Genomic DNA, 22,814 nt, shown 5'->3' with positions numbered 1-22,814 from the left:
GAACTAGTCTTCGACAATATTCAATCCATACATTTACACTATTTACTAGTAAAATATGTGATTGAAAAACGTTGAAACCAAATCAAACTATATAAACTTTTTCACTCTTTTCATCTGTAACTTTGATATAACTTATATTTCCTACAAGGCAAGAAGGGGATAAAATATCAATAGATATAATATATACGAAGTACTGTAACATTTAGCAATACATAAAAACTTGATTACATAAGGATATTCATCTACAATTTTAGAGGTAGGAAGTTCTTCAATTTCCACTTTTGCCTTACGCCCTTACCAAGTCTCTCTAAATTCAGTTTGAGACATTATATGTTCTAGATTGGAACACACTCCATCTCAAAGCGTTATTCATATTTTAACTTTTTATGAACATACTCCGTACTTTTTTGTATTTTTTTTTTTTTGAAAGAACATACTCCGTACTTTATAAACTTGAGTACGGAATAATAATTTTGAAATACATGTCAAAATAACGAGCCAGTCAATGTACAAAAATGTCGTATTTCAATTTACGGAGTAATTTTTCCACTTGGGTATAATTTTAATGCGTAGAACGGGGAAGTACAAAACTTAACTGAAAATATATGACCGTTGATACTACTGCTTATATAGATCCGACGGTTGACATAAATTCTAAATTTAAGCGTGTCATTAATTTTCTCGTACGTATTTATTTAATTTCCTTTTAGAGCTTTTCACTTTTACGCTGCACCCTTTCTCTCCCTTTCTCTCTCCTCCATTGAAGCGCGTACTCTTAATGCTCCATTGAAGCAGCTTCGGAGCTTCCTCTCCTCCACTGAAGCAGCTTCTGAGGTAACTTATTCATCTTTTTTAATTCATCGAATATCAATTTCACAATCTAGGGTTTATCGTTGATTTAATTGTTAGTATAGTCAATTTAGGGATCTTTTATGCTGGAATATTGAAATTTTGGTTGTAATTACTCAATTTATGAAAGATTTTACGATTCAGTTTGTTGCTAGAGTCTTGTTATGTGCAATTTACGTTAATAATGTTAAGCGAGATGGAATTAATGTTATTCAATATTCATGGAGCCTAATTTGGCAATTCAGTCAAATTTGATTGCTAATGTGTTGAAGGGTGTTTTTTTTATAACCCTGTATTATATGATGGAAGTATGATAATGGACCTTTTCTTCCCTGACCCAGTGCGGCTGCCCCGCTCGCCTGCCCCGGCTCCAGGGATAGGTCTTAAGAGTTTAGGACTTAAGGTTATTGTGTGAGATTGTGTCCAAATTGAATTGGGGTTGTGCATTGTTTGAATGTGTCTTGATTTTAGGAGTCCTGTGTTTTCATATTTGACCTGTGTTAGTGGCAAGAAAAAGCTTGAATTTATAGCCTTGTGTTTATTTTGTAGCATGAAATTATATTGTTAGCATGCATGTTTATTACTTATGGAGGTGCATTGGGACGAAGCTTATTTTGTTTCTATGATTGCGATAAATGTTTCCAAGAGACTGCTTTTGCTTGCTAACTCTGTTTCAGCTTGATTTGTTTCTAAATTAGTCTTTGGACGGAATAGCATGATCATGTGATGTCTTGAATTGAAGGGTTAGGTCCACTAATTTAAATGGATTTGTACATTTTTATTAGATATTTATTGATCCTGCTTTTGACTGAAGGTAGAGGGTTAGTTATTTCTCCTTCTCCAGAGATTGAAATTCAAGGGACATGGGAATTTAATGAAATGTTTTTCCATTTCACACTTCTATTTTGAGAACCAGAAACTTGTATTCAATGTCTTTTATCTCGAATCTGAATTGGTGTGTTTTGTGAGTGTTTGATTAATATGTTGGACTTTTATATTCACAGAGTTTGCTCTTTACTTGTCTAATTTTTTGGGAAATGCTTAACCCATTGTAGCTAATGCATGTTTATGAATATTTTAATTGGGAAATATAATGAATTCGTCTTCTTTGCTCCCTATGTTTGTCTTTGCTACTTGCTGGATCAATGTGCAGGCTGTTTTATCATAGTTCTTTCTTTCTAATTAGAATCTCTCCTTATTTAAATTCTTGGATTTGGGTTTAGTTCTTGTGTGGTATCGCCTTAACACAGTTTTCCGTTCTTGTAGTAAAGAGGAGGAAGGAAAGGAAAAGGAAAGAAGGAATGACTATTGAAGGATATCAAACAGATCCATTATTCAATGGATGGGTATTAGTTGGAGTTGAGAACTTGAAGTCTAGAGCATGAGATTGGAAGATCAATTCCCTACTCTAGGTACAATGCCTCATGGTTTTGCTTCATATGGTATATGAATTATGATTGATTTGATAGGATGAAGCCATAAAGTAATTTTTAGTTTGTTTTGGTATCCGTAGTCTAGACTCTAGAGATTTGAAATCACCAACAGGAACAATAAAATGATACTCTTGTTTCTCAAATATCTTGTTCTGATAGGGTTGTTTGGAGAAGGGGGGTGGGGGAGGTAGTTGGTCACCAAGGGAAAGGAGATGTTGCCACTTATGATTGGAATTCAGTAGGCATGCCTGTATCTATTGCCTTGTTCTTCTAACATTAATAAATAATAAAAAAAAAAAATAATAAAATAAAAACCTTCTATATTTGTGTGTTCGGATTAGGGTTTCAACTGTTTAATTCATAGGTAAGATAAGTAAGTCCTGACAAGGGTAAATAAGTTCAGTGTAGAAATGTTTAGGTAAGGAGTTTAATTTTATAAAATGAACCTTAGGCCTTGTTTAGTCACCTTATTACGTAGTATTTATTTTAGACTTGATTAGAAAAGATAAGAATAAAAAACTTATTTTTACAAAATAGTACTCCCTCTGTCCCACAATAATTAACACATTCAAACTTTACACCCATGTCTAGGAATGTCAGTGGGGCGGGTCAAGTCGCCCCATCCCCGTCTCAGTGTGGCTGGGATGGGTCTTGGTTTGGTGGGTGGTGGGGCGGGGGTGGATTTTACATTGTACCCGCCCCATCCTCGTCCCGCTCCACCAGCCCCACTTTATACCCGCCTCATCCCACCACACACCCACGTCTATATATTTTTGAATGCAAAATTATATACTTTTATACTATTTTTTTAAAAAATATATGTAAAATAAAATAGTAAATATAATAATTTGTAATACACTAATCTTATAACTAAAAAAGTGTGTAATACGGAGTATTAAGTTATTAACATTTGTTTTTTTTTTTTTAAATCTATATTCATTATATTGGATGGTTTTTGAATTGTACCCGACGGGGCGCAGATAGGGATGAATTTTGAACCCGCCACGGGGATGAGGATGAAAATTTTAGGTGGGGATGGGGATGGGAAGGCCTACACCCGCCCCGCCCCATTGACATCCCTAATTCCCTACCCATGTCAGTGGATTAGTTTGACCTTATTTTTCATTTATTTATTTATTTATATTCAGAAATAATTGAAAAATACAAAATAATTGAAGATTTTGGGCTATAGGTCATGTTCTACTTGCAAACACAATAACAATAGAAATGGGATTGACCCGAATAAAATGCGTTAAAAACTTGTTGAATAATGCAATTTACGCTAGCTGGTTCATTTGAGACAAGGTTTAGAAGACTTAATAAAGTGCTTCCTGCGTTATTTGAATTTTTTCTTTCGGCAAATTTTGCTTGTAAACTTTAGACTAAATTTCTCATAAGTTGGAATAATGTTTTTAAATTGAAATAGGTTCGAAGGTTCATACACACAGTTGAACAAGGTTCACACCATTTGACTTCATTAACGGGAAAATAATTTGCTTATGAACCTTGACTTTGTGACCACTACTATGTGTAACCGTCAAACCTATTTAAATTAAGTGACATTGTTCAAACTTATGAGAATTTTAGAATCTAATTTCTTGAAAAAAATAATTCAAATGGTACGGGGAGCACTTTACTAATACTTTAGCGTGTTCCAAATGAACCAGCCATCCTTCAAACAGCATTATTCGACAAGTCTTTGATCCGGGTCAATCTCGCACTAGATTTCTATTGGTTTCATGTTTTCGGTGAGAACATGAATGTTTGAGGACGTGTTAGTTTCGACCAACTTTTGCCCAGTTATTATTATCCAAATTTTTAGATTATACTCCCAATGATTATTTTTAAGTGTGATGTTTCCTTAAGTTGGACTATTTTTTGTAAGTACAACACTTAGAAAAATTATATTCCACAAAAATTTTAATTATATCTCTCCACTCACTTGTCCCCACTCTTAAGTTTTTATTTTTTCCTTCTCACATCCCATCCCTTTACTTTTGGATAAACTATTCACTCACTTTCATTATTTTATAGTTTTTAATTTCCCAACTAACCCCACTTATATACAAGTACTAAATGTTTTTATAAATTCAACTTAAAGTCTTAAGTTCCGTGTCGGTGAAACTATAACACTTAAAATAAATGAAAGGAGTACTAAAAACATTGCACTATCCATACACGTACTTTGACTATATTTTTTTTTTACCTATTTATAAATACGTATGGTACCGTGTATTATATTTTTTTGATTATTCAATAAATATATTTTCGTTGTATCAACCTTAAATTTCTCATTAAAATGTAGTTAAGGTTGTGCATTGACACGCGAGTCAGTTAAACTATTGCTAGTATTATGAAATGGACTTTGCGACCACTACTATGTGTAACCTTCAAACCTATTTCGTAATTCTAAGATCACTTTTAAGAGTCATGGTAAGCGTGTGACCCATATCGGTTTCTCTTTCCACCTTTCCCACCCTTCTACAAACTAGTCTTATGATAGGAAGGCAGTTTTGATTAAAAATTTATACTCCCTCCGTCCCATAATTTCGTGCCTATTTCTTAAAAATCACGGTAATTAAGAAAAATGGTGGAAGTAGGGAAATATTCTATTGGAAAGATAAAAAGTAGAGAACATTGTAGGGGAATGATAAAAAGTAGAGAATATTGTATGAAAAAGATTAAAAGTTAGCAATGATTTTTTAGGTGAACGTGTGTTTTGTATGGGAAAGATAAAAAGTAATTTTTAATTATGTGCTATTTTTAGAAACACACTCAACATTTTGGGACAATGAAAAAGGAATACAGGCACGAAATAATGGGACGGAGGGAGTATATTTTTAATTTTGTGCACTAGATTCACTTTTGCATAAGCCAGTCACCAATTTTGTTGTCAAAAGGCAATGTCTTAAACCGCTTTTATTCTTTTAAATTTGGATTACTTTATTGTTGGTTGTCTACCAAAATACAAAGTATGATTTTGTCACAAAAAGATATATTGAGTACAAGATTAGCCAGTTTTACCCTAACATGGTGTACAAACACACAAGTTGCACGAAGTTATCAAAATTTATTAAAAAAATGCAAATAATGGGACTTTTTTTTTGTTGTAATTATTTATTTATTTTTTATCTATAAAACTTTTAAATTGCTTTTTTTTTTTTGAACTTATGATTTTATATAAGAGTGAATCATGTGATGTAACTTCCATGACATGTTGCTTCTACATTTCCGCAACTGTTATTGTGGTCACGCCCTCTACCACGCCCTCGCTCTTTTGCCCAATTCTCGTGTTTGGACTCATTGGAGGTTACAAGAGGTTTACAATGAGCTGTCAATTGATTATCTTTAAGATGTTTCAGTATATATATCCTAACTTGTCCAGCCATTTATGCTATACCGATATTACCAAATCGTCCATTTTGAGTAATGTTGCCTCTTAATTTGATAGTTTCAATTTTCACATGATTTCTCTCTCTTTCCTTAAAAAAAAAACCCTCATTTTCATCATTTGTCGCATAGAAACATTATTTTTCTTGCAAATTTCGTGATTTGCTAATAATTTTGATTGCTGTAAGGTACATTGTATATGTCCTGTAAAACATAGGAATATTTACTGCTTTTTTAAAAAAAGATATTAGCTAATCATAAAAATCGTGACGCTTCAGTTTCTTTGGAGCGTCTATAAGAGCCTCGTTTACTCCGCTATTTCTACCCTGTCAAGAACTTCCATTTTTTAGAGCCTTCTCTGGGGTTGTTGGTTACTGTAATTTTTCTAAATTGGCAGTGGACCTCTTTCAGAGTTTCAGGTACACTTTGTTTGTTTTGATTTGTTTTTTTTTTTTCACCTTCCCCCCCCCCCCCCTCCCCGCCTCCCCCCTTTTTTTGTTTTTTTTTTTAATCTTGCCTCACTAAATCTCTGTTTTTTTGGTTTCCTTTGCTAGATATGCATATGTAAAATTCTTCTTGTCCTTCCGTCCTGCGTAATCTGTTTGTTTTTTCATACTTGTTGCTACCCCCACACCCCCTCTCCGCTTTTGGTTTGACCATCAATACACCGTTAACAGATTTAAAAACGTCAAATTACATTAATCGGAAAATCTCTTTTTCTTGAGAAGAATTGGATCTGTTTGTATACCAAAAAGATGTGTCTATTGTTCTTGATTTTTCATATATATATTTTTAATTTTTATATATTCTGAAACAATGACTGAGATTTTCAGGAGCATGTTGGCTTGGTTTTAATGGTTCATTGGTCTTTTGGCTTGGAACTTTTGGGGGTACCACTTGAGTTTAATACTCTTTGTTTATCAAAATTATGCAAGGGTTCCTTTTCTTTGTGATTCTTAGGGGTGTGCATTCGGTTTTTGATTTTCAAGTCCAATCCGATCCAATCGGAATTAAAATTCAGTTATTTGGATCCGATCCAAAAATCCGAATTAAAATACGTTGCAAATTGTTAGGGCCTAATGCGATTATAAAAATTCAAGTTTTGAAAACATAGTTGTACATAATTGATACAAGTATTGAAAACATAGTTTTAGATTAATATAAACATTCTTTGTTTTTAAAATCAGTGTTTCATATTCGGTTTTTGGATCCAAACTTGGTCAATTCGACCCGATCCGAATTTTCAAAAAAAGTTCAATCTGATCCGATTTAAGTTCGGATCCGATCCAAATTAGTAATTTTGTTTAGATTGGATTGGATTTTGGTTTCTATCCGAATATTGGACACCCCTAGTGACTCTTATGCTTCTTATTTGCTGTTTTTGACCAAATGTTTCTAATAGGATGAACTGTTACGCCTGTATATTAGCAGAGAGAGATGGATTCATCAGTTGGATCCTAAATTCTTTAAGTTCCTGATGCACGATGATCATTTGTTTATCTGCTAATTGAGTTTGCTGGACAATTTTCTTGGTTGTGCTTCATGTCTTTTCACCACTTGTCTTTCTGTGATGGTCATCTGAAATATATTATATGAAGATTAAGAGGGGAGGTAAAAATGGGAGGAAAAAAATAATTCAGGGTGCCTTAATATATGTATTTTAATATTGATGCTTTGAAATTAACTTAGCATTGCAAGCATAGACCTCAGAGTGGCTGGTTTGTTACAAAAGAAAAGACTATGTTAGTCTTTGCCTAATACAATTTTATTTATTTTCAAAACCTTCCCTGTTTATACTTTCTTCTCTCTTTGCATCATCCTCTCCAGTCTCCGCTACTTACTTCATATTTTGCATAATTACTAAAGTACGTAGTACTTGCACAGTGCAGTGCCTTACTAATTATAAAGTGCCTTGGGCTGGGTGGGTTGATATATATAAATTGTCTCCTCTCCTACTCAGCAATGGCTTGCCCTGATAAATAGTACAAGTCACATAGGAATGAGGATGCCACATCTGCATATCTTTCTGTTTATGGGAGGATTTATGCATATTGATTGTTCATTTGTTCCTGTTGCTATTGTTCAAGTTTGAGGCTTCATTTTCCTTTTTTGCTTTTAGGTATTAGTCATTCCTCTAGTGTGCAAAACACTCCGGTGAAGAAGGGAATTACATGTTATGCTTCTAGAGGCCTAGAACTTCGAAAAGAATATCTGAAATCTGGTTTGAAGAGAGCTATTGAAGACTTGCTTTGGCAAAGAATAGAAGCTAAGATCCTCTTTGAAAAGAAGTATGATTGAGCAGCAGCTGAAAGCATGCACCAAAAATGTGAAAAATCCAGAGAGCAGGAAGACTGCTTCCTCTTCCTATAACTCTGCTTCTAGGAAGCAAAGTAGGAAGGGAGAAAATCCTACTCGATTCATGCCGAAAACGGAGCAATCTTTTGAATTCGGATGTTCTAGTACTTGGATATGTAAAAATTCTGCGTGTAGAGCTATTTTGTCCATAGATGATGCGTTCTGTCGGAGGTGCTCTTGCTGCATTTGTCACCAATTTGATGATAATAAAGATCCTAGCCTTTGGTTGGTTTGCGAAACTGAGTCTGGGCAGGGTGATTCTTGTGGATTATCATGCCACATTGAGTGTGCATTTCAACAAGAAAAACTGGGAGTTGTGAACCTTGGGCAATACATGCATTTGGATGGGAGTTACTGCTGTGCTTCTTGCGGCAAAGTCTCTGGGGTACTTGGGTAGGTACTTTGCTTCATTAAGTGAACTTTTAACTTCAGATTATACTTTATATTTTTATATATTTGTAATTATTAAACGGCATTTAAGAGTTCCTCGAGATAAATTAATTATTGTTTGCTGGGCTCAGCTCAATTAATATGCTTAAATTTTACTGTTGGCAGATGTTGGAAAAAGCAATTGGCTATAGCAAAGGATGCTCGACGTGTCGATGTGCTTTGTTATAGAATATTTTTGAGCTACAGGCTCCTTAATGGCACAGCTAAGTTTAAGGACCTCCATGATATTGTTGCAGAAGCTAAGTCAAAGTTGGAGGCAGAAGTGGGTCCCATGAATGGAGACTCCGTCAAAATGGCTAGAGGCATAGTTAGCAGGCTTGCTGTTGCCGTGGATGTACAAAAGCTCTGTTCACATGCAATCGATAAAGCTAATGAACGCCTTTCGAATGTTTCCAATATGAGTCCAAATTACAAAGGTCAGAACCCATAAAACTTTCATTGTTTCCCAATTCCTTGGCCGAGGAATGTCCAAGGTCTATCATAATGAATTATTAACTTTTAATTTTTTTTTTGGGACATAAACTTGGCAGTGGATTCACTTCCAGCTGCATGCAGGTTCCTTTTTGAAGAAGTTGCTTCTTCTTCACTTGTAATAGTTTTGATTGATATCCCCACACCAATAACTGAGTCCATCAAAGGCTACAAGCTATGGTACTGCAAAAGCAGGCAGGGGACATTTTCGAAGGAGCCTCAATCCATCTTTACAAGGGAGAAAAGAAGGATTTCTGTAACACATCTCGAGCCTTGCACTGAGTACACCTTCAGAATAATTTCCTACACGGAAGCTGGCGATCTAGGTCACTCTGAGGCTAAGTGTTTTACCAAGAGTGTAGAGATACTTAATATCAATAAGAATCCCACCACAGGAGGCTGTAAGAAGGAAAACCCCACTGTTGAGGGGAGCTCCTCAACTGCAAAGGAGCATCCCAACTCAAATTTGGCTGGGTCATCTTCTGGATTTAAGGTGCGGGACCTTGGGAAAGTCTTGCAACTAGCTTGGGCTCAAGAACAGGGCTATCTTGAAGGCTTCTGCAGTGCTGATGTAGAACAATGCTGTCAAGTGACAAGTTGTGAATCACCTAAAGATCACCAGTCACCTCCACCCGTCTCTCGTGAGCTTGACCTAAATGTTGTTTCAGTTCCTGATTTAAATGAAGACCTTACCCCACCTCTTGAGTCTTCAAGGGATGAAGATAATGGATGTACACTGGAGCGTGGTACTGGGCCTGACGATGATGCTGCTTCTCATGATGTTGAAAAGAATGGGCTTGGGCTGGCTAGGTCAAATGGTAGTGGGCCAAGTGATGATTCTCACGCTTGGGCTACCATTCGAAACGGAGATGTGTGTGCTGTCGATTCCTTGACAGACAATCACCGGAAGAGGGCCTCAAGTTCAAATGAAGAGATCCATGATTGTGACAGCACTCTGATAAATGGGTCACCATTTCGGGCCTCTGGAGGGCCCGGTCCCCTGGATGGTAATTTTGAGTTTTGCATAAAGACGATGCGGTTTTTGGAGTGCCATGGTTACATAAAACCGGAACATAGATTGAAATTATTGACTTGGTTTAGCTTAAGATCTACTGAACAAGACCGTCGGGTTGTTCACACCTATATTCAAACTATAGTAGATGATCCAAAGAGCTTAGCGGGGCAGCTGTTTGACAGCTTTGGAGATGTCATATTTAGCAAGAAGCCCAGGAATAGTTAAACTAGTAAGTTTATGTCCGTCGTTATTCAAAATTAAGATGTTTGAAGCTGTTTTTATTCTTTTAAATTCTCGTTACCCTTGCCTTCATTTGGAGTTTAGACTGATTTTTTCTCGCTCTTTGCAGGCATTCCTCCTTAAATCTTAATTTTATGGACAGGAGAATATCTTGGATACATTTCAGATGTTTAGGATACAGTTCTTAGGAAGCAGTACCTGATTTTCCTCCAGAAGGGGATTCCATTTCAGTGGATAATCGATAATTGCACATTTAGGTATTTGTTAGATTCTCCTTGACCTCATTTGTAGAAAAATTCACATTGAGACAATTATTGTTGCCTTCTCTCATTGAAGGAAGGATGGTTTAATGGATGCGTTAATTCTTGTTCAATTTACTAATTAATTAGTCTGTTTTCACCAAGTATCAGAGGATATTTTTTTATTTGCTGGGTTTTGTGAGTTTCAGTTTTAGATTGTACCAAAACCCATAATCTTTCTTTGTGCTCTTTGATATTAAAAATTGTTGACAAATATTGCTTGCAAAGTAGAATAATTGGTCTTTTCAGCTCACATATTTTGGTCATTAGTTTTATTTAGATGTTAGACATTTAAAATAGAACTAATAGCAGCAAGAATGGCAGCCAAGGAGCAATTCCTATTTATAGTATGCCCTATACAATTTTTTAGCTCATTTGGAAGAGATCCAAATGATCAAAGCTTGTGTGGGTGTACTGTGTGCATGGTACATCTGACCATCTGCTCGGAAAAAGGTGAAGGCCACCAGTCACCTAGCTCAATGAGCAGTATCTTTGGCAATAACACTTGCCTCCTTCGCTTGGGCCAGGAGCTAAATTTCTCCGATTCTGTTCATGGTTTCCCACATGCTCCTGTATTGAGTTTTGGTATTCATCCCAGTCATCCATTGTTCGTTAAGCTGGTTCTCATAGCTTGCGAATTGTCGATGTTGTTCGTAAACTTCTAAAGAAGGGTGTTATCTAGTTAATCTACGCGCCTATGTTGGAAGCATCATGCTTTGTGCGCGATCAAACAATTAGTGTGACCTATTATTTGGGATAGTCGATATATCTTAGATGACTAATAGAATAAGTTAAAGCTTCTTTGGTATCTTCGGTGATTGATGCTTCATGTTTTAACACAAGAAATCACAAACATTTTTCTTTTTATGAATTTGTCATCATACATAATATACGAATTTGAATTATAGAAACGGTTTATAATTTGATTGACATTCACACACTTCAAACATTACCAATATAGCATGCTCTTTATATTAAGCTTCTGCATTGCATTATTTTTAACCATCATAATTACTGCATTTGATATGTTTGTATGATAATCTCGGTATAGCCTTCCGCCTAATTATAGTCTGCAAATCATTAGACAAAACAAAATTAATCACAAGATAAGTGTATATTCCAAAAATTCAATACATATATGAATTGGTTAAGCTGATAGTGTATGCGTATGCTTACGGGTCGTATCGAACACAAACTTTGCCAGCTCTAAGATCAGCAATTGCATTGAAAGCCTCTTGAGAAAGGTTAAGATCACCAGCACAACTAGAACATAAGTCAGTAACTTTGACAATAACACTGCCTCGTTTGCAAGGATGAGGAGCTAGATTTGCTCCTCCTATGCAAGTAACCTTGAAATGCCTTCCACATGCTCCTCTATTTTTCCAATGAGCATTACTTACTCCTGTTATCCATGGTCCATTGTCCTGGTTTCCGTAGCATGCCGAGGCTGCTTGTACACATTTCGAACATTAGAAAAATATGTTTAAGTTTCACGCTTGAATAACTTCAACTATTAATATTTTAGTCATCTTATAATTGTAAATTAGTTCATATTACTTATTGATAAATATATAATTAGAGTTTGAGACGAGTCTTAACCCACAAGATTACATTTTTTTTTGTATAAATTACCAAGAATAGTCTAACATTCAAATTACAGTACGTATGTGAATAGTGTAAAATACTTACGAGTACGGTGAGTATGATAAACAGCAAACCCGGTATCAGCATTCGCGACATAGACGATAAGGCTTATCACAATGCTCACGAATAAAACTGCCTTCATACTCATTTTCTCTCTTATGTTTGTTGACTTAATTCTAGTGCTTTGCAATTTGCCAATGGTTCATCCTCTATTTATAGGCATAGCAAAGTTTGTTTCTTTAGCAAGTCAATGCCCACTATATTACGACCCTCAATAAATTGGACACAATTTTCTCACAAATTAATAAGTCATTGGAAAGTAATAATGCTATTTTGCCAAACATGCATTGCATAAATGGAATTGTCGGTCTTTTGGGTCCTTAATTTCCATTGACCTTCCTTAGTGTAGCTGTGTTGTGGAAAAAGAAGCACTAATGTCACCAAAAAGCATTTTCAATATTCCTACTATGTGAATATATAGTAAACACATTTAACTTTGTCACATAAATTACATGTTGTAAACCAATATTGACTTTTGAGAAGTTTTCATTTGCCTGCGAAATGCGAAAATTTATATGGTGATCATCAATAACAAGGGATTTTTAAGGGCTTCGAGAGAGAAATTTTAAGAGATACTCCCTCTATTCCTATTTGTTTGCTCCATATTCTTATTTGGGATGCCCCTTAAAAATTACCTCTTTTCCTAATATAGTAACATGCCCTCACCACTAAATCCACTTGTATACACTCATCAAAGTGAAAAGGACAAATACACCCTCATTCACTTGCAATATTTTGGTTCAATCCTTAATAAAACACATTTTTGTCTATAGAGCAAACAAATAGGGATAAAGAGAGTAACTCTCATGTAAGCAAAGAAAGTGCCTAATTTGAAGTTTGCAAATGGGAGTGACTTCTGAAATAAGTGATGGTTTCGCTTACCAAGAGCTAGTGATGTGTCACTTCAAAATTCATATAGACTTTACATGGTTTGGCTGCATTTCTTTGATTATATGAATTAGCTAATAAGTTGGACACTATGCTTGTATTGTAGAATTATTTACCTAACATGTTTATTTTTTCATGTTTTCTTACATAAAGTCTCTTATACAATATTAGGATAAGAAATACTGAATAAATACCATCTTAGATTATGATCATACCGAAACTTTTCAACCTGACCCATGACTAACTCTATAAACAAGATGAACCCGTCATCTTAAACAAAATTAAAAAAAGGCTGTTCATTCTTGATTTAGAAGATGCAAGAAATGTTAGCCACAATTCTATCCCCAAAACCAAAATATGTTAGCCACAAGAAAAAGGCGCCGTGGGCCAACAATATTAACGGCCGATAACGCAAAACAAAAACAAGCCAAACCCAACGACGTCGTTTTATTTGCAACAAAGATTGGATTTTCAGATGATGATTTTCTGACATTTTTAAGCTTAAAACTTCATACTTTCTCTTTCCTCTTTGTTCTGCATTTTTTTTCCTGGAAAAATAAAAAATGCATTTACTTCATGCACCCATTCCTCCTAATCTTTCTTTTCAACCCTCCAAAAATCTTCAGCACAAAAATGGTAATTATTTGAATCCCACTTCAATTTTCAGTCTTAATTTTATTTATGCTAAAAAATTTGCAAACTTTTTGATGATTTTTTGCAGGATTATTATTTAATAGTTTAATTCAACAGCAAAGGCAGATAAAATCTACATGGGTTTTGCATAATCAAGTTAATTTTAGCTCTATTACAGCTAAAGCTTCTTCTGTTGAAGGTATATTTGATTCTATTATGTTTAGTATTTGATTAATTTCTTGAAATTGGTGAGTAATATTGTATAAATCATGGGTGAGTTATAATATAGGGAAATTGGACATTTTGACATTTGGCAAACTAAGATACTTTGTAGAATTCTAGATGGTTTGAAAGCAATAGAGGGAGTATGGGAGTGACTACTTAATTCGTACTCCCTCCATTCCGATATAAGTGTATTTTAAGATTATGCACACAAATTAAGGCGATATTAGCTGTTATATTGGCATTGCAATTTTAAGTTGACAAGTAATAGTAATAATGCATTAATATAATTGGTGATGGATGGTGTGGAAGAATGAAAAGCATTAGTTAAGTGGTCAAATAATATGGAATAGACTATTGAGGGACTAATACATATGATGATACAACTAACCTTTTATTTGAGTAGTGTTAAGTATGGAACTATGGATGATAGTTTTTGTTGGGTGAAACCTTGTTGATACTTGATAAGTTGATAGTATGCTATGATGTTTGGATTCTTCATGTGTATTACACTTGAAAATTGAAATAGGAAAAGAAAATTTATTACTATTTTAAATACATATACATGTACAACAATGGAATCCATCATTGTCCATGAGTCCTGACAATGGCGCATTCATAACGGAATTTTCACTTAAGTTAAGAATTTCTTTTTGTTAGATTTATGGATCTAAATCCGAGATTGGCAATCTTATCCTAGTGCAAGCATCATGGGTAGAATGTGTATTGAAAATAGATGGACAATCCTTGTTGAGGTTGGCATAGAGGCTTTGATTTCAGCTCACAATTTGAAGATTATGAGTTCAATTCCTACGCTATTAAGGGATAAAACCAAGCGCTAAGAGCTTATGTTCGAGTAATACTTGTTCTATGGGACTGCACGACATTGATATGGTCTATTAATGTAAGAGGTTGCTCCAAAATTTATAACTTAATAGTATAACTATTAGGGAGCAGGTCCTGTGGAAAAGCAATGGGTGAGTAATTAATTTCTCATCCCTAGTATGCTGCTTCGAAAATATGTGTGGGGATAAATGATTTTGGAAGCAGTGCTTGTACCTTGATGATATCTGTTGACAGAAAATTATATTGGTATTTTAGATAGTTATTTTTTGTAGATGTCGTAGTATGTGCAGCAGATGGATTGTGTAGTTCAAATAATTTAAAAAGGTATTGGCAAAGGGAATGGGTTATCAGAATGTTGTTGGAGTTTAGAGATAAAGGTGCCTGGAACAGCAACCTCTGACATTTGGAGGAAGCTTTGGCATGGTAATGACATGGGTTAGATCTAGTGTTTGTAGATATTTTATTTCTCCCTTGTGTATTGGCTATTTTTTTCAGGTTGTAGGTGTACTATGTGATTCTTGGTTTAACTATATATTATGGCTATTATGGGGATTGAAGGCTTTTTTCACAAGTTGCAATGTTCTTGGATTTGCCCTGCATACTTTTCAATGAATTGATAGTTTCTTTTGGGTTATTAGGTATCTTGAGTCTTGATTTTTTTTTTTTTTTTTTTGGGTGTTGTGGCATTTATTGACTGTAGGTTGTCGTACATGTGTCTTTGAGTTTTGTGATTTTGTCTCCTATGGATGTATGAGGCTTGTCCTCATGGTGTCTTTGAAGTTTGAACACTGGCTGGTTTGGGTGTTTTAGGATTTTTACTCTATTTTTCTTGCTACCTGGTATTTGAGCTTTGATCTCTTGTTCAATATATGATGAAATGGATATCAGTTATTTATAAGAAAAAGGTATCCTGTTAGTAAACAGCCGAGCTTGAGCTAACCTGCAATATAATTTCAATTCCCATTTTCAAATCTGAATTAATAGAACTTTCTTTAATTGTCGAGATCAAAAACTTGTGCCTAATAATAGTTGATTTTTGTAAGTAAGCATTAACTCTCTGCCTTGTCACTCATATAGTCATGTTTCTCAACATGTCTTTATTTTTTGACACTCAGTGGGCGCTTCAACATCTTCAATTAAAGAAGCTGAGAGCGATGTCCTCAAAGCGTTGTCTCAAATCATTGATCCAGACTTTGGAACCGACATTGTTTCTTGTGGTTTTGTGAAGGATCTACAAATTGATGAAGCTTCAGGAGAGGTCATTTAAATAATATTGTGCTCTTGTATCTTTGTAATTTATCATTACTCCCTGAGCTCTAAACCTCTAATTTCAGGTGTCATTTCGCTTGGAGCTTACAACCCCTGCCTGTCCAGTCAAGGACATGGTAAATTAATTCCAAGTTACAAATTTGATTGTTGCTAATGTATGTTCTGGTGTCATTTTTTCCCTTGGAGCATTGTTGTAAATGTTTGATATGTCATGTAGAACTATCATAATTTAATTCCTTAATTCCGTAATCTGATCTCTACTGACTCTATACCGCCTATTCCTTTGCAATGTGTATCTGGGCTACAATCATAATGCATTAATATGGGGTATATAATTGTCGTGTTTTTTGCAGTTTGAGCAGAAAGCAAATGAGGTGGTGGCAGCACTTCCTTGGGTTAGAAAAGTGAATGTCACGATGTCTGCTCAACCTGCTAAACCAATTTTTGGGGCAGATCTTCCAAAGGGCTTGCAGACAATTTCAAACATTGTGGCTGTTTCTAGCTGTAAAGTAAGAGCCTTGTTTTAGACTAGAAGAAGCTGATTCATGGAAAGTTGGATCAAGTTATAAAATTGTTTGACAGATATTCTGGTTATCATTTTGGATTGCTGTAAAATTCATTTTGTTCATCAAATTATGATGGCCACTGTTATATCAAAATTTGTTTTGTTTCCTGGGATTCAAATTATTCAACATATTTCTCTTTTCTTGCAATATACAGGGAGGTGTAGGAAAATCAACTGTTGCTGTTAATCTTGCTTACACTCTTGCTGGGATGGGAGCTAGAGTTGGTATTTTCGATGCTGATGTCTATGGTCCCAGTTTGCCAACAATGGTTTCACCAGAGAGCAGGCTACTAGAAATGGTGATAGAAATGCCTTTAAACTCATTTTTAGCTGTGCTTTTTGAAATGCTTGTTTATGTTATTTTATTGTCCAGATTGCAGAGACGAAAACCATCATCCCAACTGAATACTTGGGTGTCAAACTGGTATCATTTGGATTTGCTGGGCAAGGTCGTGCAATTATGCGGGGTCCAATGGTTTCTGGTGTTATTAATCAGCTGCTTACAACAACTGAATGGTATAGTTTTCTCCTAAGTATCTAACTATTTTGCTAAATATTAACCAGCTGTTTGCAACAACTGAATTGTATAGTCTTCCCATGAGTATCTAACTACTTTGCTGAACTAATTTAAAGACGATGACTCTTTACTATCGCTAGTTGTAAAAAATTAAGTATATGACAAGTTTCATATCTTGCAGGGGGGAACTCGACTACCTTGTGATTGACATGCCACCGGGGACTGGTGACATTCAGCTAACTTTGTGTCAGGTTATTGTTGCCTCTGCTTATTTTAGGTTTTAAAAGTGGAGAAAAAATGGAATTATAGTTCTTTTCCCTATCATTTGCTGAAGTTTGTAGAATATTTTTGTCAGGTTGTTCCATTAACAGCAGCAGTTATCGTTACAACTCCTCAAAAGCTGGCATTTATTGATGTCGCTAAAGGAGTTCGCATGTTCTCAAAGCTCAAGGTTTGATTCTTCAGAGCAGAAACCTATTGTACAATTATTTACCTTCTGCTTTTCTGTTACAACCTGTGATAGGAATTTTTTTTGAACTTCTTGCAAATAACTTTAGTATTTAGTGACTCATTGCATGAATGTCCAGGTACCATGCGTTGCTGTTGTGGAAAATATGTGTCACTTTGATGCTGATGGAAAGCGCTTCTATCCTTTCGGCAGAGGTTCAGGCTCTCAGGCATGCAGCTGATTTCCAGACTTTATTGATTTCAATGGTTGATCATTGAGCTTCCTTATATGCTGCCTCGATCCTTCAGCATGTCTGGAGAGGAGCTAACACAATCATTGTGGCTGTTGTCCTTTCAGGTTGTTCAGCAGTTTGGAATCCCGCATCTATTCGAACTTCCAATCAAGCCAGCTGTATGTGCTCTGAGTTTGATAATAACATTTATTATCATAAGAATGCCATGCATATTCATTTACGAACCAGAAAATCCTGATATCTGCTTTCTGAATCAATATGGATATTTTAGGGACTTGGATCACATTTCGGGTCTATGTTAAATCAGCTTCTTGTGAAAATTAGTCAATATTAGTTATGTTTTTTTTTTTTTTTTTTTGACGGGCAATATTAGTTATGTTATTTTTCTTCAGTCGAGTTGATATTTGTTCAGGTCAAATATATTCATGTACAGGCCCAGTTTAAGTCGGTGCAGTCAGTATTTCTTGGTGTAAACATTGTCCTAACTACATATTTACCTCTGCAGTTGTCTGCTTCTGGAGATAGTGGACAACCAGAAGTTGTAGCTGATCCTTTGGGAGAGGTTGCAAAGACATTTCAAGACCTTGGAGTTTGTGTTGTACAGCAATGTGCCAAGATTCGCCAACAAGGTTTGTATATCACTGGTTTACAGCATTATAAAAGATCCTTGTAGTTATTGAATCAATAGAAGCCTTGGATTTGTAAATTAATCTCAATGGATTTATAATTAAGCTACGTCAAATTTTTTTGTATATTGCTAGTATCAACTGCTGTCAGCTATGACAAATCAATGAAAGCAATAAGGGTGAAGGTACCTGATTCGGAAGAAGAGTTCCTTCTACATCCGGCAACTGTTAGACGGAATGATCGATCAGCGCAGAGTGTGGTAAGCCAAGATAAACTATGTCCTACCAATTTGAACAACTGAGTGACATCATTCACCCATGGTTCAAATAATTCTGCATCTAACAGAAGGGTGATATGATGAAGTTGTGTATCTTGTTGTGTGAGCCATTATAATGAAAGTTCTTCTAACAAAAGAAATTCTCAATCAAATACTCTTGTATCATGTGATAAAATGGTTGTTTTTCCTTTAACAGGATGAATGGACTGGGGAGCAAATGTTGCAGTATTCTGATATTTCAGAAGACATTGAGCCAGAAGAAATCCGACCTATGGGTAACTATGCTGTGCAAATAACATGGCCAGATGGGTTTAACCAGGTAATTTTGCTTCATCCTTTCACATATAAATTTGTTACTGTAACTAAGCTTACATCCCACAAACTCACAAAGTAACTCGTCTGACAACTCTCAGCGTTGAAGCTTGTCTAAAGCTCAGTTCATTTGGTCTTTATTAGTTATTAACTTTGGACATAATGAAACAAACTTCAATGATTTTTTCAACACTGAAGCATAAGCTATAATCTTTAAATTGACTGTTTCTCTCATGGTATAGATTGCACCATATGATCAACTTCAGACCATGGAGCGATTAGTTGATGTTCCTCAGCCAACACCCGCCTAAGGACACAAGGTCAAAAACAACACTTGACGGATTTGCTTAAAATTCTTTTCCTTTCTGCTTACTGGCAGACTAGTAGGAGATGTACAAATGAATCAGGCATATTCCAGCACAAGTATACGAGAGCATGATTATATTTGAGAAAAGAATTATGTGCAGTACCTAATTCTACAACCATTTGAAGACCAAATTCCTGGGAGACTGTAATATTGTGCAACAATACGAAACACTGCAGGGGATATTCAGGATCTCTTTGATAGAAATATATATTATATCCCAGAGGGGCTATAGTCGGAGATTTTTCACAGAATAGTGATTCAGTTTTCTTAATGAAGTTAAGATTAGCAACATGAGATAGTCTTGTAATATCTAGAATTTTAATGTAGATATGAGTATTCAAAAACCATTTTGTATATTATTGAGTATTCAAGTCACAAGTGAATGAAGTGATCTCTAGTTTATTCTTTCTCCGCAAAGTACCCTAAGCCCTGACAGTCATAATGCCGAAAAGATGCAGACCAAAAGATGATTTTGGGACAGTGATCTATATCAGACGGATTAATCCCAACAATGAATAATTTCAGATGAACAAAAACTGTCTGTTGGATCTAATGAATTATATACTAGTGTAATGTACAAATCAGAATTTCAGAAATTCATTGATATCCTACTTGTGTTTTAAGTTTTTAACAGCATTCTCTTCATGCAACCAACTTATACTTTAAAGGTCATCCCACATTCCAGTAATGTGATGCAAGGATGTTAACTTCAAGCAAACTTCTTATACCAGTTTGCAAAGTTGCATCTCTTTTTATTTTGTCTCTGATTCTAGAAGCTTCCATGCGACTTTGTGCCACCATCCTTTTGTGCTCACTAAATCACTGCAAATTACAGCTGATTATACAAAGACAACCTGCATATTAAATAAAAAAATAAATATAAAATAAATAAAGTGAATTTAGAAAGAACAGCTCTGGAACTGCACACTCAACAATTTGCAAGATATTAGGATTAAACATCCATCCAAGTTTGGACAAACTTAGTTTTAACAGCTCAAACCAGAACACCAAAGTAAAGTACGTCGGTGAATTTACCTCCATAATGGAACAAGCTGCAAAGAAGATTCCTCCAAGCTTTGAACAGAATGCCTTAGTCGAAGTTTGACAACTAATATGATCTGATCTCATACAGCTGTATGAGATGACACCACAAATGGCATGGACATAGCTGAGTATCGTGACAAAAGCCACAAATGGCTTTCTCATTGAGGCATAGCAGCATATCTGCTATGAGGCTATGCTTAGCAGCTATAAATCCTTGACACACTGCCATCCATTTCCCAGAATGAGCATCAGCATTGGATAGTTTCCAACTGGGTTTCCTAAATGACTGCAACTACCTAGCTTCATTCGAACTCTTACTCTATGTCCCTAGCTTCCCGATACAAACCCCTACTCCTATCCAAGAATCCTTGTTTCATCATTTCAGCATATCGTCTCCTAATCTCTACAAGTGGATGCTTCTCAAGGAGCTCAGATCCACAGTAGGCCTCCCTAAGGACAACTGTTTGTGTATCACTTTTCTTTGAAATATAAAAGATGCTAGGATGGCGTTCAAACACCTTAGTAAATTTTTGAGGCAAGCGCAATGGACTTCGAAGGTTGCTCACATTTTTACGTTCAGTTTGTTTTAGGATTGTGAGGTGTAGAAGCTCATGAAACACCCCAACTATCCGTTTCTCAGATATATCTGTACGGGGATCCAAGTGAGAAGGATCACAGTAAGGCGAAGTATAAGGAAGTCCCTGCCACTCTTCTAACCATTCCATACACTTCCTTTTCAATCCATAACCTCGAGGGAATCCAATAGGAAAGGCTAGACAATCACCAGATGCACCCTCATTGTTTTTCTGCAAATGAGAAACTGCAAGGTGACTATCCCATGACAACAGCTTCAATCCAACACGGTCATCTTTAAGGTTGACGAAAGAGAAAAGTTCAGGAAAGCAGGGAATCAATGACTGATGGTAATCATGTGGCAAACCAAGATCCCATTTTAACTGGTGAATAGTCTGTAAAGGAAGAGTAGTATCCTTAACAAGCATCAACAGCTTTTGTAGCCGAATCACTGTATCCATCTGATTCTGCTTAAGTATTCTAAGTTCTTCCTGATGCAAACTCAATGCTTCAGGGGTCAAGCTAAATAAGGGGACAGGCGTGCCCCCACTATCGAGAAAAGAAGACTCATGAAAGATACTTGGGTATCTCCTTACAAAGCTAGATAGCTTAAGTTCATCAGGAATCCCAAGCTGTCTACGCTGGCGCCTAAGATGGTATATTGGAACACAGTCCTCGGAATCAGAGAAGATGATGGACACAAGGGTGCAAGCCGCCTTGAGGTCCCTCTGACCCGCCACGGCTTCATCAAGGGTCTTATCTTTAACCCATTTCAGCTTAATGTTTACAAGAGTAAGTTTCTGCAAGTAATCATACCCCTTCTGACTCCTGCAGGATTGCCCAAAACCTCTAACCAGCCACCAAACCATCCTTCATAGATGAAAATGAAAAGGATATATTACTCATTGTCCAAATTTCTTTACAAGAAACATATTATGTTGTGTACAGTGTTTATGAGACAGTTTTGTGAATTGAAGTTGCAACATTGAATTCTCAAAGAGGCAATACATCAAACACCTGGTGTGCACATTCATAAACAATTTCATTCAGCTTAAACAAACCCCAATAATATTTCAATCAAAGAACAACAACCCAACAACATCAATCAACAATTACATAAACCCAAATAAAATCCCACAAATTGTAACAATTGAAAGCATCAATTTTTAGCAAAATGCAAGCAACCCACTTTGATAAAATGAAGTAATTATCTAAACTATGATAAAATCTTGACAGAAATGAGGAAATTCAGAAAAAATCCAAGTAATCCACAGGAAAGGGAGTAAGAGGAAGAAACAGAAACCAACCTGTTGGAAGTGTGTAATGCAAACGAAATTCGAAATCAAGCCTTAGACGAAGAACGCAAGCCTATACTGCTGTGTCTAGTTCTGTTACTTTTGGGATGAATTTGGGCTATGACAATTGACAAATTGATAAGGGCTCAATAATAAGGCAGGCTCATACATGCCATTTTAACCTAGTTCATTTGGTTCCATTGGCCTCTTTGGTAATCTAAAATCCTAAAGAGTCTCGCAAGTGTTATTAACTTGTAATTACTATATCTGTTTTATATTATTTGCAACGATTAAATAATTATATGCGAAGTATGATTTGTATGTAAATTAAACCTGATTTGATGGAATGAATAAATCACCTTATAATTTTATTGTAAAATTAATTGAAATATAAAGGTGATCATGGACTAGAATTTTGGCAAAAAAAAAAAAAAAAAAAAAAAAAAAAAAAAAAACATGGTTTGGTTTTGCA

At 35.5% G+C, this 22,814-nt stretch overlaps 4 protein-coding genes across 6 annotated transcripts; 2 read left to right on the top strand and 2 right to left on the bottom strand.

Annotated features, from left to right (window-relative positions):
* Positions 1-708: 708 nt before the first annotated feature.
* On the top strand, positions 709-10,584 carry LOC145578569 (VIN3-like protein 1). Of its 3 annotated transcripts, none has more exons than XM_081635871.1 (6): positions 709-834; positions 2,116-2,261; positions 7,792-8,420; positions 8,583-8,893; positions 9,008-10,192; positions 10,313-10,584. In XM_081635871.1, the coding sequence occupies exons 3-5, from the start codon at positions 7,963-7,965 to the stop codon at positions 10,186-10,188; spliced, it is 1,950 nt and encodes a 649-aa protein (XP_081491997.1). In that variant the 5' UTR covers positions 709-834; positions 2,116-2,261; positions 7,792-7,962; the 3' UTR covers positions 10,189-10,192; positions 10,313-10,584. The 3 variants fall into 3 exon arrangements, with proteins under 3 accessions (XP_081491997.1, XP_081491999.1, XP_081491998.1); XM_081635873.1 differs by having other exon boundaries at positions 9,008-10,202; XM_081635872.1 differs by having other exon boundaries at positions 732-834; positions 2,121-2,261.
* Positions 10,585-11,402: 818 nt separating this feature from the next.
* On the bottom strand, positions 11,403-12,316 carry LOC145578568 (EG45-like domain containing protein). The gene is made up of 3 exons (XM_081635870.1): positions 12,192-12,316; positions 11,679-11,949; positions 11,403-11,572 (listed from the first exon to the last, which is right to left on the bottom strand). The coding sequence occupies exons 1-3, from the start codon at positions 12,292-12,294 to the stop codon at positions 11,566-11,568; spliced, it is 381 nt and encodes a 126-aa protein (XP_081491996.1). The 5' UTR covers positions 12,295-12,316; the 3' UTR covers positions 11,403-11,565.
* A 1,259-nt stretch (positions 12,317-13,575) lies between these two features.
* Positions 13,576-19,839, top strand: LOC145579852 (fe-S cluster assembly factor HCF101, chloroplastic-like). The gene is made up of 15 exons (XM_081637136.1): positions 13,576-13,730; positions 13,816-13,926; positions 15,911-16,053; positions 16,130-16,180; positions 16,418-16,573; positions 16,785-16,928; positions 17,003-17,145; positions 17,328-17,397; positions 17,502-17,597; positions 17,734-17,823; positions 17,952-18,005; positions 18,353-18,476; positions 18,609-18,733; positions 18,948-19,070; positions 19,306-19,839. Exons 1-15 carry the CDS (start codon positions 13,658-13,660, stop codon positions 19,372-19,374), a joined length of 1,572 nt encoding a protein of 523 aa, XP_081493262.1. The 5' UTR covers positions 13,576-13,657; the 3' UTR covers positions 19,375-19,839.
* On the bottom strand, positions 19,831-22,434 carry LOC145579853 (protein WHAT'S THIS FACTOR 9, mitochondrial-like). Its single transcript, XM_081637138.1, has 3 exons — positions 22,355-22,434; positions 20,466-21,917; positions 19,831-20,284 (listed from the first exon to the last, which is right to left on the bottom strand). Exon 2 carries the CDS (start codon positions 21,914-21,916, stop codon positions 20,789-20,791), a length of 1,128 nt encoding a protein of 375 aa, XP_081493264.1. The 5' UTR covers position 21,917; positions 22,355-22,434; the 3' UTR covers positions 19,831-20,284; positions 20,466-20,788.
* Positions 22,435-22,814: the final 380 nt, after the last annotated feature.

This window comes from Chenopodium album, chromosome 14, assembly GCF_948465745.1.
Source record: "Chenopodium album chromosome 14, dcCheAlbu1.1, whole genome shotgun sequence".
In the NCBI taxonomy this organism is placed as follows: domain Eukaryota; kingdom Viridiplantae; phylum Streptophyta; class Magnoliopsida; order Caryophyllales; family Amaranthaceae; genus Chenopodium; species Chenopodium album.
Note: the sequence above shows the minus strand (reverse complement) of the source record. Positions and strands in the feature narration are given on the sequence as shown.